The sequence below is a fragment of the Bacillus rossius genome, chromosome 16, assembly GCF_032445375.1.
Source record: "Bacillus rossius redtenbacheri isolate Brsri chromosome 16, Brsri_v3, whole genome shotgun sequence".
NCBI classification, from domain to species: domain Eukaryota; kingdom Metazoa; phylum Arthropoda; class Insecta; order Phasmatodea; family Bacillidae; genus Bacillus; species Bacillus rossius.
Window position 1 is genome coordinate 3,294,021 of NC_086343.1, and position 16,906 is coordinate 3,310,926.

The following is a 16,906-nucleotide window of genomic DNA, read 5'->3' on the forward strand; positions in this document are numbered from 1 at the left end:
TCCCGAAAAGTTAAGATATTCATATTACAAATCATTAAAGCGAAAAAGTTCATCTTGTATCAGTCAAAACTACTCCTATTTTGAAGAAATTAGTATCATGGAACATTTAAGTAGTATATTCGTTCAGTAACGTGCTATCTTTTTTTAATAAACAGATTTCATAAAAAAAAAAAAAAAAACAATACCACCAAAATCTTCTGTTTTAAAAACAAAAAAATCCTGTATCTAGTGATGTATTGTTTAACACTATTAACCAAATAAAAATGTTCTGCGACGTGGTAACAAATACTTTTACTGAAACACTATATACATTGTTCGTTCACGGCATGACGTAGTCTTTGGGCCAGTCGACAACCTTGGGGAAGGTCTGTATCTGCTGGTCGCTGTACATGTCGAGGCGGACCGGCACGCGCCGTGTCTGCCTGATGACGCTCGTCACGTTCCCCAGCACGTCCGTGGGCACCTGGTCGTCGGCGTAGACGTGCAGGCGCTGCATGGTGTGGCGGCGCTGCAGGTTGCCCACCAGGCTCGCGTACACCGCCTTCCACACGATCTGGAGCCCACCGCCACCCGCCGTTTGGTCCAGTTCCGCAGTTAGCGACCACGGTGGGCCCTTCAACATTAATCTAACAAGTTGTTAGAGAAATCCAGATATTTAATTTTTAAAAATGTTGGTCATTTAATGAAAACCACTTGGTTTAAACATGGTTTAAATCAGCCAAACCTGCTGACACGATTTTCAGTATCATTTTGTTTTATTGCAATACACCATGTAATCTTGTTCTGATCAAATTTTTTTTTTGAATTAAAGCTTTAAAGCAGGCTCATTTATAGCACTAGGAACCACCTGCATTTACAGTCGTTTTATAATTATTGTTACCAATTGTGTTTCAAAAGTGAAATAAGTTATCCCAGGTTCTCTGCGGCGACGGTGTGCGTGTCCGAGCTAGAGCGCGAAGCATGATTCAACACTAGCGACACTAGTACTAGAGCGATACTACTAGCACACTAGTGCAGTAGCAACACTAGTACACTCGTGACACCAGTACATTAGCACGCCAGTATACTAGCAACATAGTACACTAGTGAAACCAGTACATTAGCAACACTAGTAAAGCGACACTAGCACACTGTATATTAGCAACACCAGTACACTAGCAACACTAATACATTAGCAACATTAGTACACTAGTGACACCAGTACATTAGCAACACCAGTATTCTAGCAACACTAGTACACTAGCAACACTAGTACACTAATACATTAGCAACACTAGTACACTAGCACACCAGTACACCTAGCGACACCAGAACACTAGCGACGGACTGCTACCATGGTGGGGTCCTTGTCGTGCAGCTCCCACGCCGGCGTCCACGTCGCTCCTCCGGGGAACCCCGTGTGGTGGAAGTACACCCTCTTCCTCCACTCGTCCCCCGGCAGGGCTATGTCGCGGCTGTTGATCACCACCACATGGTCGCCGCAGTCGTCTGCAACACACGGCGGCGGAGTCCACCCCGCTTCGTTCATCTTGACTTGAGTTCAACCATGGTTTAAACCAAGTATTTTTTTTATAAATTAACCAATTTTTTTTATAATGAAAGGTCTAATTCCACTACAACACAAGTTTGGTCATTAATGTTTCTTGTGATTTACAGGAACAAAAAATTATATAGCAATAAATATCTCATCATTTTAATCATCTGAGTAAGTTTGAAAATCATACCCAGCTAAAATACTCCTCCAAAATTAGAAAAATATGAAATAGTTAATCTCCAGTACACGCAAATCACTCCTCTTGTGGGCAAATACCCTTTCTGCGGCCAAGTCCCAATCACAGATATGCAGATTTGTCGGTAGCACGGCCCGTGCTATATGCAATGCCCCTACCAGCCCACAGAATGTACCGTAATAAAATTATGATTGTAGGGTGGTGAGTTGAATATAGTGTATGCAGTCTTAATTGCAATATCACATAATGAACACATACAAATGCAAGAAATTAAAATATTATTATTATTAATGGAAACAAAATATTTACTTTGAAATCTCAAAGAGGACATACGTGTATAATTTCGTATAATATTAAAATTATTAAGTTTAAGTAGCAATATGTTTACATGTAATTAATGTAAAATAAAGTATTCAAATGAGCTTCCCTTGAATGCTTGCTAATAATTCAATATTTTTAAGTGTGAATTTCTGGGTTATATGTATCAGCATTACGACAACTGGCCCCCTGTCCCCTATAGTGAATGGTTCTCTATCGTGACGTGGGCACCGGCTAGCATGAAAACTAAGGGATTGAAAAGGGTACTCACCATGTGGCTTACTACAGGGAGCCAGAACAGCGACCCCAAAGGGTGGTTTTCTTTTAAATCTAACTTCCATAACCAAAACAAAACATGAGCAAATGACATAAAACCTTTTTTTTTTGACGTGACGTCTAATAAATCGATGAATGCCGGCTGCACGCAAGAAAGTGTCCCACTACGGATGTCCCACTACGGATGTGTCCTTGTTTGCTCTTTGTACGCATGCGTGGCATCTCTCTTCATGCTCATTGTACGCATGCGTGGAATCTCTCTTCATGCTCATTGTACGCATGCGTGGCATCTCTCTTCCACTCGATTGGAATGACCATCTATTTGACTTTTCAATCATATTTTCGTCATTTGAATTATTAATATTAGGTAATTTAACGATCGTCCACCGATTTTCAGCACAATCGGTACGGTTATTTAAAAGTAATGTTGAATATTCAAATACGTTTTGAACCAACAATGGTGTTTTACAGTTACACATAATAATTCAAATTACACCCGGGATCTTTTGCACAATGTTTTAAAAAAATATTGTAACACATTATAAATAAGTTTGGTGTATTTGGGATGCGTATTTGTTATAAAATCGAGTTATAAAAACGAAATAATACTATTCCCCTACCGTGAACAAAATTTTTATAAATACATATATATAACATCTGAAACTCTCTCCTATCGAGCATGGCCTCGTGGCTTAGCGGTCCGTGGCGCTATTTTCTAATCGTAAGGTTGTTGGTTCGAATCCCAGCTGGTGCGGAATTTTTTTTTTGTACTTGTAAAAATAAATACGGCACACATAACATTTCAAAAGTAATAAATATATTTGTATAATGAATGCAAATAAAAGTAAATTGTACATTTCATTTCACTTCTTCTTTGTATCCATACAAAATAGTGATAATTCAATAAAAATGATTCAATTTTATTCATAAAAGTATGCAGAGGTAGATTTTATCATACAAAAGATAGAAAAAATAAAAAAAAATTCTTCCTCAACGAATATAATATTTTTAATGCCCAAATGGTTTGGTTGCAAAAACCTATTACGGCTCAGTCTCAGGCCGAATATGATCTTTCCTGTTCTTCTGGATCAATCTTTTTATCAATGTTTTGTTATGACGTTGTCACGTTAAACTATCGTCCGTAAACCGACTTTACAGACAACCAATTTTTTTTTACAAACTGCAGTACTGTACAGAATTTGAAGTTAAAAAAAAAGCTAAAATATTTTCAGATATAATTTCTACATGCAACTAGTAAGCTGAGGTTAAACATAAAAAAAAAACAAAACCTAAGTTAGCACACGCCTGTTGGAAATTAAAGTTGCGTGACTTCCAGCACCACTGCTGCTTATTTAGCGACTTTTTCATCACTTCTGTGACCAGTCCTTCGGTTTGCTTACTTATTCATGACTTCTGAGACTTTCGGAGACCTGTAGAGACCCTGCTTGGTTTATAATTTAAGCAGCAGAGTCTAACCGCCTACTACTACTCACTCAGAGGGTGATAGATGGGCTTGTTTATCCCCATCAGCACCTTTCGTATCTTCTGGGCTGAGTCGAATGGATTCTGCCACGTGGCATCATATATATGCCACACCCTGGCGAATGTTGCCCAATGCTGCAAAACACAGGGGAGATAAACACTGGTGCAGCCCAACAAAAAAAAAAGCAACCAAACTAAGGTCATGTACTAAACCCCAAAACAAAACGTGGCTTTTGACCAGAGAGCAGGTATTTTTTTTGTCAAGGGCCATTAAAAATACTATAACAAGAGATCATTTGTTAGGTTGTTAGCTACTTTTTATATTGGTAATTCCTAAGAATTCGTTCCAACAATTCTAAAGTATTTAATGAAGCCCAACCACATGTCAAAATTCTTAAACACAGACTATTTTAAAGTATTTTGAATGTCGCTAACCTAACCAAAACCAACTTTAATGTAGCTAACTTAACTAAACATTTTCACAGTATCACAGTATGTGTAATATGAAACTTAACCTAAGGACTTGTTAAAATTGTAAAATAATGGTAAAGAACTATTATTAAGAATGTCCAGAAGAAAAACAAAATCATTGTTATTTTACATCATTGTGTGTCAGGAAAGTGGCTCTCCTTCAGCATTACCCCTTTAAATAAAACCAAACGTTATTTTTGTCCATGTTAAAGAAACAACAGCATACTCCTATCCCCCTCTGCCAACATCAATTTACCTGGACTCGTTTTATACTGCTCATTTCTTTTATAATTAGAGCATTAATTTGTGTTTATATTGGTCTCAAATTCAACTCCAAACTTTCTTTTAACCGCCACCACCAAGTAAGCTTCTCATCCCCTTCACGGCGAGTTAAGAAAAACACAAGATGAGAATTAACCACAAATGTACGAAGTAAACACAACTATTTATAAACAATACTCTCACACAGTGTTGCCAATATAGTACAAACAATAGGAGTACATTTACCTCTACAATCAGAACTTTCGGGTACAAAAGGTTCTTAGTTCATGTGTCATTCAAGTACGAACTAAAAAAAAAAAAAAAAAAGATTAAAACTAAATATTGCTGTCTTTAATATAAATATCTAGTGACTAGAAAAATTCGCAGTTTCAATGACATCTAAGATAGACTCTGAGTACTCAGGGATATTACACCTTCTCATTGGCTACTGCCTTGTGACACTATTTTAACTGGGACGCTTGAGATAGTTTAACAGTTTATTTATTTATTTATTTTATTTGCACCCAATAGATTCAATTTTTGAACAGTATATTATTATTACTTAACCTGCAATTGGGCTTTCACCCGGTGGCAAGAACTCCCACTCACTCCCCTCTCCCCCCCCCCCCTCCATCAGCTTTCTCCTCAGCTCCCTCCCATCCCTGACCTCCACCATTTCCTCCCCCAGCCCATTCCACTCCCTCCCCGTCCTCACCAGGAAGGTGTTCCGCCCTCTCTCTGTCCGCCTCCACACCCTCTGGAGCTTACATCTGTGGTCTCTTCGTCCTCTGTACTCCCCTCTATGTACTTTGCTTCCCAATTGCCCCCATCCCCCTTCCCCCTTCAGCACCTTGAACATCCTGACCAACCTTTCCACTCTTCTTCTCCTCTGTAACGTTTCCCACCCCAACTCCTTAATCATTTCCGTTGGGCTATGTTCACAGAATATAGAGCTTGTTAGTTTGGTATACATTACAATAAGTAAATAACACATAAAAAGGTACAAGACCAAACCTGTGGCGTAAAAAATATTTTAGGAAGCAAATGACTATTTTCACCAGCTTTTAACAAATACATGAAAACAACGAATAGGAACTCTTTTATGCCAGATTTTACCAGCTTTAACTTTGTAAATACTTTTTTTCTGCAGGACCTACCATTATCTTACAATATATATCTAGATATAAGCAACAACAAAAAAAGACACAGTTTTTGTCTTTAATTTTGCTCCCATTAAACAACCCAGGGCTTTTGGTACATTCATCTCCAAAAACCTCCAAAAATAGCCTAAAAGTAAAAAAAAAGTGAATACAGTCTTTCTGGAAACCATTCCTTGATGTTACTTAATTAACAATTATCATTCAATAGTTTAAGAGTAAGTACGATCAGTAAGAGGGAGGGGGAGGTAGATTAATCGCCTCTTCCTCTTGGGTTGGTCACTGCTAATAAGGCACCCGAGCCTAAGGCAGTGTCCGAATTCACATGAAGTATTATGTAATTGTTCCCAGAAGTGATATCACAAGGACTGGTCGAACTGGAATTGAAGTACCAATGTATTCAAGCATGCAAGTGAAAGAATCTGAATACTTCTTGCATTTATACTTCGAGTTGAAAAACATCGCCTTTTCGAAAAGAAAAAAAATATTGTAGGTTACCTATATTTGAGTATTTAAAAACTATTAAATTATTCTCATTTAATATTTGGATGGTATTAATAAATTAAATAAAAATGGAATATTTAAACATGTTTATAAGGAAGTTTCAACGCAAACACATGCACACATACATAGGTACCGATCGAACTACGAAATAAAGGTAATATTATAAATTAAATAGCAGTAAATTCGTATGATACTTTTGAAGTGTTGTAAATTACTAACTTCAGTTAGACATTGAATTTACAACAAAGTTTATTCGTTGAAAAAAAATTAAAAACCTATTCGAATGGCTATACTGTTTGAAGATGCCAAACTTTGAGCTAGCCTGTATTCATCAAGTATGCCACAAGGGCGAGTGAAGTATGCAAGGTTACAAGAACACAAATGCATATTTCAATTCAACTTTTGTATGGCTCGGTTGTAAATATTGTCCACTAGCCACTATTTTGTTATATACACTCATATCCACAGGGAACCTCCGCATGCTAATATTGGACATGAACATAAGTCATTTAAAGATGTGTCTGTCGTCTGAGTTAGATTAAATAGACAACCTTAGATGGACCATATTAAGCACAAATACCTTACATGCAAGGTACTGAATAGGTTAGTATTGACATTGAATATATATATATATATATATATATATATATATATATATATCCAATGGTATTGATGTGTGTATAGACTGATTTAATATCATTGTATTCTCAGTAATTGAGCTAGAACAATATTTTAGCACACACTGATTACTAATGAATGTTAAATTTCATATACTAAGGTTGTGTTAACAATGGCGAATAAGTGAAACTGACATGTCGCAGTGTCACTAAAGATGCTGGGAATATGGTACCTAGCGATTTTAACTGCCAAACTGGATTCCAAAGTAAAGGTGAAATGTACACATACATTCATTCTCGTTAAGGCTAACGTGATTGCTGGCAAGCCAGGGTACAGAGCTTGCCAGCCGGATCTTCTCACGGTGCCGTGAACGTAGGCAACGTGGTTGTGTGGTGGTTCCAGAACACATATCTACAGGACACACATTCTAGGAAGCGCAGGGGCGAGTCCACTCTTTTATCGGATGTAAGTGTGTGCCCGTGCGCTGATTGGTCGTGGGCGTGGCTTAATTTCCTCCTCCCCCGCCCACCACATTGTTCTTTGCATGAGGGGAGGGACATTCACGCGCAGGAGGCTATTCTTAGTCCGGAAAGCCACGCCCCCAGGACCCTTCCCGTGGCGGGTGGCCCATACAGCGACGCCGACTTCCCACGGGAATGCGTGGCAACGCCCCCGGGAGCTCGACAAAACCGCGAGCTTTGTGGCAGATACAACCAGGGAAACAGGCAGGACTGGGGACCGGTCCTTTAGTGGTCGTTTCAGTGGCCGGCGGGGTTAAGGGGCACGCAGATCCTGTTCGCGGAAGGTCGACCGGACCGCTTCGGGGCAAATGTCACCTGGTTGGGCTGGCCGTCGTCGCGTTAGAACAGCCTGCTAAAATTGGCTCGCAGCTAGTGGCGCACCTTTACCACATACCCATGTTAAAAAAATCAACAGTTCACCCTAGGCAATGGGAACATGTTTTAATTCTTGCTGAGGGTTTCCTTTCGCACAAAGGTTCAAAGCAAAATAACCTTCCAAATCTTGGTGGGCTCCGAAACATGGTTACAACTATGCTTGGGAATGGTGATTCGTTTCAGGAAAATTCTACCTTTTGTTACACTTCCTTGCACACAATTATAACCATCCTCTCTTTGTTCGGCAACAGATTTTTCGGGAGGGGCTATCGTACAAAGAAGGATGCAGTTGTAAGAAATTACCTAAAATATAGATTAGACTAGAATTAGAATACTTTCAAAATAATGATTTCAAATACTAAACTTTAGTACTTTCACAAAATGTTTCGGGGAAGTAAAGTTTAAAACATGAATGTAAGTATTTAAGTAAACATACCTACATCTACCCTCTAGAGTAAAAAAGAAATAAATTCGGACTCGGAAGAGGCTATCGCTAATAACTTCCCTACATAACTTATATATATTTTTTGGAGACGTACTTGCTGTTTTGATTGGAAGATATATTTTTGATGCTTTATGGTTGCGTAAATTAATCTCTTTATTTTAATATTTTATGTTAAATTATAATTGTATACACAGTAAGGAGGAACAACACATCTACTATATTTGTTTAGTATAAAAGATAAATGCGATACTAGTAATAAAACACATACTTGTAAATTTGTTAGTGGGTTATTCAGTGAACATTTTGAGCACAGGTGAGTAAGGCACGGAGGCTAACATACGCCCCCTCCCCACCTACTTCACAGTCCAGCAGTAGTTCCCGGGACGCTCAAGGCTAGCGGGACTGTTCTTGTTTGCTGTTCGAACCCGGCAGCTGAACTTTGGCGCGGCGCGGGTCTCTGTGCGAGGCGGAACTCGTTTCAGGCGTGAGGCAGCGACATTGTTGCCTCGTGTGCTGCAGGCAGTGGTGTCGGCGTCCGCTGCGAAAACCACGCACACCTCACGTGCGGAGAAAACTTGTGATGTGTCCAAGTGTCATGCCATCTCAGAGTTCCCGCGCTTTTGCTTCACTCTCACCTCCTCCCCCCCCCCCCCCCTCTCCACGAAGAGTCTTCCCTGTCATAGCTAAAAATTTACCGCCCTGTCTCGTTGGTCCATAGATATAGGTATATCAACACACGCCATTACCAAACACACATTTCAACAAGAAAACACAACATGCAGGATTCACTATAATTTATTTTCCAGCACCAGGGCGCGTTTAATCGACACGAACTCATCTCCTGATAGGGTGCTTGTATGTTGTACCCACTTCTCATATTTTGGCCTATATGCATGCAATTAGCAGAAAACTTGGTAATATACAGAAACTTTTTATTTATTAACACAGTTTTAACGTTTACGATTATCAACCCTGTTTCACAGTCACGCTTTTGCAAGCGTTAACGGGGCCCCTCAATGGGGAGCTTCTTGGGTCGGGGGGGAGGGGGCTGCCCCCCCCCCCCCCTTCATAACTGCGCTCGTGTCCTGCACCAAATATGTATAGTTAACATCTTCAACAAAACAGCGAATGTTTTTGTACTTTAAGAAAATATTATTTTAGTTAACAGTTGTCAAGAAAGAAATAGTTTGTAATATTGCAAGAATTATTATTTTTTAATTCGTACAAAAACATTGTTATGGTTATTTTTGCAAACATGAAATACGTTTTTTGAAACAATACTGAATATTTCTTGTCGAGCTTACAATAATTGGCGCACAATTTTCAATTTTGATTGATGTTTCATACAAACTTAAACTGTGCAAAATGTAATCTAATATTCCAAGATTGGACCTTTTTGTTTTGTTTTAGTATGCATATTAATGTGGGGAGTTAATACTGGAAAGCTATTTAAAGAACGGTTTGCAAATAACTTAAACTAATGTAGTTACTGGAACGCAACACAATGCGCAAATTCCCGGGCAAGTCTCAAACCCAGTTTTACTGCGAACAATTTTATGTAGCGATATTTGGAAATGTATGATGTGCAAATAACTGCAAGTTTACATAGTTATTTCAGTGCCATCTACTAAACGTTATGTAACCAACTGTTCCGGTCTGGAAGGGGGAAAAAAAAAAAACGAATGTATTATTCTTTGGTAAAAAATTGAAACGAAACAATGCATTAATGATTGTTATAAGGCGAAAAAATTAATTTATTGAATTTTATTCTAATTTATACAGTTTTTTTTGTATCCCTTACGTGTGTGACTAATATCAGTTAAAACCGTATGCTTATTGATGACAAACGAATATATGATTAAAATACATACCGGTTGTAAGCAATTAAAGATAGGTAGTGTATAGAATGAGAAAGTGATGATATTGTCTTGTTACTAAAATATTGTTAACTTCCCTGATTTTTCCAGGTTTTAAGTCTTATTTACGCTGTGCGTTTTCTGCCAGTCAGTGTTAGAGATTTATTAAGTATAAATATATATATATTTTTTTTAAGTTTTTCTTTATGGTATGCAATTTTACGCCAACGACCATTCAAATTAACTTATTATTCACATATCTTCTTAACGATACAAACATTACATATACGCCACCATGATATCAATTAAAACTCGTATTCCTTACCAATGCTTAGATCATTTTCAAAAGAACCCATGTTCGATGTTGTAATGATGACACGACCACACTAGATGGCGGCTATGTTAGAGCTTCGTTGTATGTCCAGACTGTCGAGTGACAGCAGCCCAGAGGACATCGAGAAGATTAGAGAACAGAGCATTTACTGAAGGATTGGGATTAGTTGGGTTTGGAGAGGAAGGGGGAGGGGGGGGGGGGGTTGTAGGTTAGTCATGAAAAATATATCTCCAGCTCACGGCAACGTCTGTAACATCGTCTTCATCCTCATCATCTACATATTCGTCATATTCAACATCATCATTATCAAAAAATCACCATAATCATCAAAAGGTATTCATCATCATAATCATCATGTTCATCATCTTTATCATAATAATACAAAATAATAAGCGCCATATTTATCATCAAATCCACTATCGTCATTGAAATTAATCACCATCTTTATCAAATAATCACCATAATGATCCTAACTTATTCATCATCATAATAATAAAAAAGGGGGGTTGTCTGTAAAGTCGGTTTACGGAAGATAATTTTACGTGATAACGTCATAAGAAAACATTGATGAAAAATTGCATACTTTTTTAATTTTCAAATATTATTTACAGTTTTTACAAATTTAATTTAAATAATTTGTTTAAATATAATCACGAACAATCAGTTATAGAAATTAACTGAAATCAAATCAATGTCAATAAATTGTTTATTTGAAATGACGAAATTGGACAAATAAATCAAAATTTTTAAATTTCTGCTTTTAAAAAGTCCGCCTTAACCTGTTTGATATTATAGAAGATGTTCTCGCATAGTGGTTGGCCGGTCATTGCACGCTCGGCTCAGGCGGAACGTGACAACGAGTCATGCTTTTTTTTTTTCGTGCGTGCAGCCGGTGTTCATCGATTTATAAGACGTTATCACGTCAATAAAATCCACCGTCAACATTATCCAAGAATCACCATGAGCAGCCTCAACTGATGCATAGCCACTGGACATGACAGAAGTGACTGGTCGGCTGGCCAGAGCCGCGCCGTTGCGTCACGCGACCTTTAGCCCGGCCCGAACGCCGCGCCGGCGGGGGACAAGTCCCCCCCCCCCCCACCCCTCGCGGACCATCCAAGGCCCCCCGCTTTCTCCGGGCGGCTGTCGCCCCGCCAGACGCGGGTTCGACCCCAGCCTCCGTCCGCCGAGCTCCGCTGCCGGCGCGCCCATAGAGTCGGGCATTGCCAGAGAGACGCACAACCTCACCGTCGCCATGTTGTACCGCCCAAAACATTGTGCAAGTCGTCCTTGATAACGTCTGACGATGGTCATTAGGTTTGAATTAGAATCTCCGTCGTAAAAAAAAAAAAGGGAAAATTTGGATTTTTAGGTGTAAAATAGTGTCACTTAAGCAGTTTTCGATACTTAAATTTAAATATTGTAATGGAATTTTTTTTATTAATTTTTAATATGAAATTTGTTTGAGTGATGAATAAGTAATTTAATTAATGATTTGGTGCTAATGGGGGGGGGGGGTTGAACCCCTACCCCCCCCCCCCTTGGCTAAGCCCCTGCCAGTGCCCTTGATTATACGAAAGCAACCGCACATTACGAAGATCTCTGGGCAATTTGCAATCAGAGTCCTTCCGACAAAATTTACGACACGATATGTTTAAAAGTTCGGGACTGGCCTGTCGTTGCGAAACGAGGTCTGTTTTCTTGAACTTTCCAAAACTTGCAGGCACGATGAAATCACGGCCCCGCGGATGGCCAGCAAGACATCGCGTCAGAGCCGAGTCTTTGGCAACCTCCTTGAGCCACGCGAGTCACTTTCTAGTTGTTTTTTTAATTGCCAAGGAATTCTTCTTCGCTTGTGTTGACTCGTCCAAAAATTATTCCCCTGTCACGACCCTGGTTTGCATTTTCAGACGGCTATAATTTTTTTTCGCGGTAATAAAATAATCACTATATAAATAATAAAAAGCGTACTTTATTGAACTTTGAGAAACCTTACTCTTTAAGTTAAAAAAAAAAACTGTGAAGTACCTACTATGACAATGACTTAATTATCTCTCTCTCTCTCTCTCTTCAATATCCGCTGAACACAATTTTGTTATTTTTTTAATTTAATTTTTTTTTAACAAGAAATGCAGGCAAGATTTGGCAAGCTTTTGCTTTTATCGTAAGCCGTCTCCAATCTGCATTAAGTGATGAAAACGAATGGGCTGATAAAAAAAAACTTTAATGTGCACAATTTTTAACGTACTGAGACCCAATGAAAGAAAAAAGAAATCGAATAACATGTTTATATAACATATTTAAATCTTGGCGGGCCAAGCGAGGGCCATTGCGTCAGAGCGCCGGGTCGGCACCTCGTGGTTCGGGGACTCACAAGTCACCTTCAAACATAACCTTTCTGCAACACATTGGCGCTGCTGGGGTTCTTGGTTCCAATCCCGGATGATGTGCTTTTGGTGTCCCAGTAACTCCAATATTTGTAAACCGTTCGCTGAATACCCTTACAGTATTAATAAGCAAAATTAAACAAAATAAAGTCAATTTATTTTAATAAACGACTATCTTTTCCATTGTTTTAAATATATCATGCTTGAAACGAAACATCAATAAAAATATAAAATTTTGTTTCAATTTTTTGTAAGAAATACTCAGTGTTATTTCAAAGTACGTATTTCTTATATGCAAAAATAATAATAGCCATGGTTTGTACAAAGTTACAATATCCATCTGGTAGTATTACAAAATATTTCTTGGCAAATGTTTCCCAAAGAAATCTTTTGTAAAAGCATATAAAAGTTTTTTTTTTTCTTCTCTGTATGGCGTTTTTAATGAAGAGGCACAGGAGCTGAAAGACTCCATACTGGTTTGAACAGATTCTATGCCTTAAAAAATCTTTTAACGTTTGGTATTGATGATTGGCCTTCGTTGAGACAGAGAGCACACACTAAGAGACCTTCAAAACCGTAGCGTCTATTGACAGTGTAAGTAGGTCGTATGTAAATGGGACTCCAGTGGCAAGTTCAAGTTTGTGTTGTCGTGGATTTGGCTGCTATCTTGGATTGTGACGGCACGGTGGGAATTTCGGTGTCAAAATGTCCTTCGAAGTCCAAAATTTTTAAAAAGGCAAACCTTTTCCCCCATATTTTTTATATTTGTCATATTCGCTAGTACTTAGTTTGTAACGTTTGTTTTGTAATTGCAAGTTATTTTAATTTTCTTGGCTATAGGTTTTGTTAAGTTATGTCATATACGTTTTGTTTCATCAATTTATATGTTAGCTAATTTGTTAACATTCATGTGGTTAAGTGGAAGGAAAATAGGTGCTCCTTAACTTCGCCACATAAAAAAAACATTAAAATAAAAAAAAATGGGTGCGTGTAATTATGTACCCATGTTAGAAGTTATTCTTACATGGCTTAATAAAAAACAAAATTAATTTTGTATGCAATAAATAATATACTAAATAAAATAATGAAAGGGCTGGAGTGATATTAAAAACACGGTTGGTAAAGTATAAGTTCAATAAAATTATAATATTTAAATACGTACATACTCAGTATTCAATATTAATATAAACACCTTTATAAAATTATTTAATTTAGTAAAGTAATCGAAATAAATTTTAATTAGTAATGAAAGTCAATATAATTGCTGAATGTTCATACTACTTTATTTATTTTCATTATTTATTAAATGGAAATGTATTAATTTATAAGGCAAATAAATTATACTTACGGGAACATAACCTCACTTATATCAATACACTTGAATATTTTATAAACCTAATTTCTATTACTAACATTCACAATAAAAAAAATGTTTTTAATTAATACGGAGCATTATATATTACCAAACACTGAAGTATATGATTGAAAAGCACATATATAATTTTAATTTGTAAGTAGCCTTTTTTTCAATCCCGTCAAATTTTGTTGCAAGGTGCACGCGCATCGTAAAAATCATTGATGTAAGCTTTTTGACCCCCATTGCACAAATCTTTCAAATATAATGTAAAAATCATTCTAATAATTTTTGTCGTAATGCGCCTAAATAATTATTAACTTAAAAAAAAAAAACGCAAACATTCTTACTGGCATAGCCCAAGAGCGGGGGCCGTTGACTAATCCATTAAACATTTTGAAACTTCGGGACGTGTGACGTGAAGCGATCCGTTTACCTTCGCTTTTGTTTCTCGGTCGACCGCCGCAGACATACGCAAAGTAACGTTTGGTTTATAATCTACGCTTGAACGCAAGAACACAATATTGATAAGTTCAGAAACCACATTATAAAGTACCGATTTATAAACTATAAAAGGCGCAATAACTCAACTAAAGGATTATTCAAATGCCAACTTGCTTGCATTTTGGCTTGTGTTACGTAAGAAAGTAGCATCCTCGTGGGATAAGCCACCAACTTCTGGTCGTATCTGCAAAATTGAAAACAATGTAGAAGCCACTGAAGTTGACAAGATCGACGACATTGATGAGGCTCTGACTCGAAAATGCGGAAACGTCGTGATAAATTATATGGAATTGAGATTGCTTGCGTTTCGACCGCCATATTTGAAGAGAAGTGTTTCAAAAGTTTTAAAAGACGCATACGCTATGTGTATGAAGCCCACTATGTTATATTTTTTTTATGATATGCATCATATTTACACTTTTTTAAACTTTTTTTTAAAAATAACAATTGTAAAATCAGATTATTTGACACTTTATTTTGTTTTCATGATAAATGTCAAAATAAGCCCGGGGGAATAAATTTGTTTTCTGCAGTTTTACAATAATTTCAAGTTGTAGAGTTGGCGACGTCTTGCGACCGGGATATTCTTTCGTGCTTTGGTTGCGCGTTGCGTTGTCGCGACCTGACGTCGCGTCCCTTGTGTGGTTTGTAAACCCGGGCCAAAGCGCACTAATCGGCTTCCTCCTCCGCCGAAGGACGCCGCGTCACCTTGGTCCGTGCGACAACATAAACACAGAGAGACACGAACCTTGGACGGCGAGGGGTTCGACCTCACCTGTCTTCGAACGGGCCCGGTGACTCCTTCACACGCTGCTGGACTCTCCGCTTGCACGTAGAGGCGTAACTGCATCAGGAGAACCACCAGTCGTCGCCCTTGGTGCCTCGACTCGCTCTCACGAGAAATCCTTCCGCCGGCAAAAACACCGTGGCGTTGTTTCCTACGTGTTTGGTGTCTTCTCGCCTGCGCTGCGCTGCTCTGGACTGATTATACTCTGGAGACTTCAACGCTTGAGTAAAAGCAGAACTCTCGCTTAGTTCAACATGATCAGAAGAACCATTACATTTCGATTTAGTTTTTGTGAAATTAAAAAAGGCAACTGTTTAATTTACTAACGAGCTGTTTATTCATTGTCTTTCTTACTTAGTTTTTTTTTTTCAATTTAACCAGGTTTTCTGACTTTCAATCATCATTTTGTAATACTAGTACAGCATTATTTTCACACCCGCGCATACCAGTGTAAAGTTTATTTTTGAAGAAGTTTTTACGAAGTTTTTCGAGTTGAAGTGTTTTTTTCTAGTAAAAATATAGCAATTTTTTAAATTTTCAAATATTTCAACTTATGTTGGACAAATTTTGAAAGTTACTCTGAAGTTTGAAAAACAAGATTGCATAATCGGATTTGTTGTAACACTAAGTATATAGTTAGGCGGTGAAAAGTTTAAGGGGAAAAAAAAGTTAAATATCTCTTGAAGGAAGAATTTCTCAAAAACAGGTTGGCAGTGCTTTTTTTTTCTAACTGTACATTTGATCCCTAGAGTTTGGCCACGAGTAAATGGGACGATCTGTGTTTGAATCGGAAGGCGAGTATTAGCGGTGAATGTTGGAAAACAAGAGACGGGGCCAGACCGAGGAGCGGGCGAGGGAGAAAGCGAGGCTGGTCGCCCAGGGTCAAGAGCTGGGGTATTCCTGACACACGCGCGCAGGAACGCGACCGACGCACCAAGGCCCTGTCGCGGGCCCCAGGCGGGCCCCACGCGCGCCCAGGTCCACCCGAGTCCTTCCTGGTCGGCAGCGTCTTAGCCCTCGGCATGCGACATGTCTGGTGAGAGTGTTTCTGTCAATGCTGCCAAAGTCGAGGAACGGAAATGTGTAACAAACACGGCGCTGCCGTCTGTGGCGGAGGACACAAACCATAATTCACGAAGTCAAAGGTCAAAAATGGTTAGTATTTTAATACTTTTTTTTTTTTGGCTATAATCAGGTCCAAAGCCGGGAAAGCCATGAAATTACTCTCCCAAATGCCGTATACCGAGAGCTATGTTACGTGTATATGTACGTTGCAATGTGACGCGAGTTTGGAAGCTGCGGGAGTATTCGCAAGCGATTGGCTGCGACAGTACCCGCCCCTCCATTATCGCCTTCCCCCTTCCTACGGGAGACGACGGCCGCCAAAACCCCCTGGAGCCCCTCCCTGCCAGGCTGGAGTCTGCGCACCTGGTGGCGGGAAGGTAGGGCGGCTCGTGCGCATCGCCTCCGTGACGTCACCCGGAGTCCCGCCGCCCAGCGCTGTCCGCGGACTCTTCGAGAAGCAA

General features: G+C 38.8%; 1 protein-coding gene across 1 annotated transcript; it reads right to left on the bottom strand.

The window, feature by feature from the left end:
• Window positions 1-272: 272 nt before the first annotated feature.
• LOC134540064 (large ribosomal subunit protein uL13m) lies at window positions 273-4,745 on the bottom strand. Its single transcript, XM_063382523.1, has 4 exons — window positions 4,534-4,745; window positions 3,818-3,941; window positions 1,334-1,488; window positions 273-553 (listed from the first exon to the last, which is right to left on the bottom strand). Exons 1-4 carry the CDS (start codon window positions 4,555-4,557, stop codon window positions 320-322), a joined length of 537 nt encoding a protein of 178 aa, XP_063238593.1. The 5' UTR covers window positions 4,558-4,745; the 3' UTR covers window positions 273-319.
• Between the last annotated feature and the right edge of the window lie 12,161 nt (window positions 4,746-16,906).

Excerpts from the sequence above, each read along its gene's own strand:
- LOC134540064 (XM_063382523.1), bottom strand. The coding sequence starts at position 4,557 with ATGAGCAGTATAAAACGAGTCCAG. Across the intron at positions 1,489-3,817 it reads GCCCATCTATCACCCTCTGA|ACGACTGCGGCGACCATGTG; the intron begins GTGAGTAGTAGT and ends CGTGTGTTGCAG. Across the intron at positions 554-1,333 it reads ACGACAAGGACCCCACCATG|ATCGTGTGGAAGGCGGTGTA; the intron begins GTAGCAGTCCGT and ends GGTGGGCTCCAG.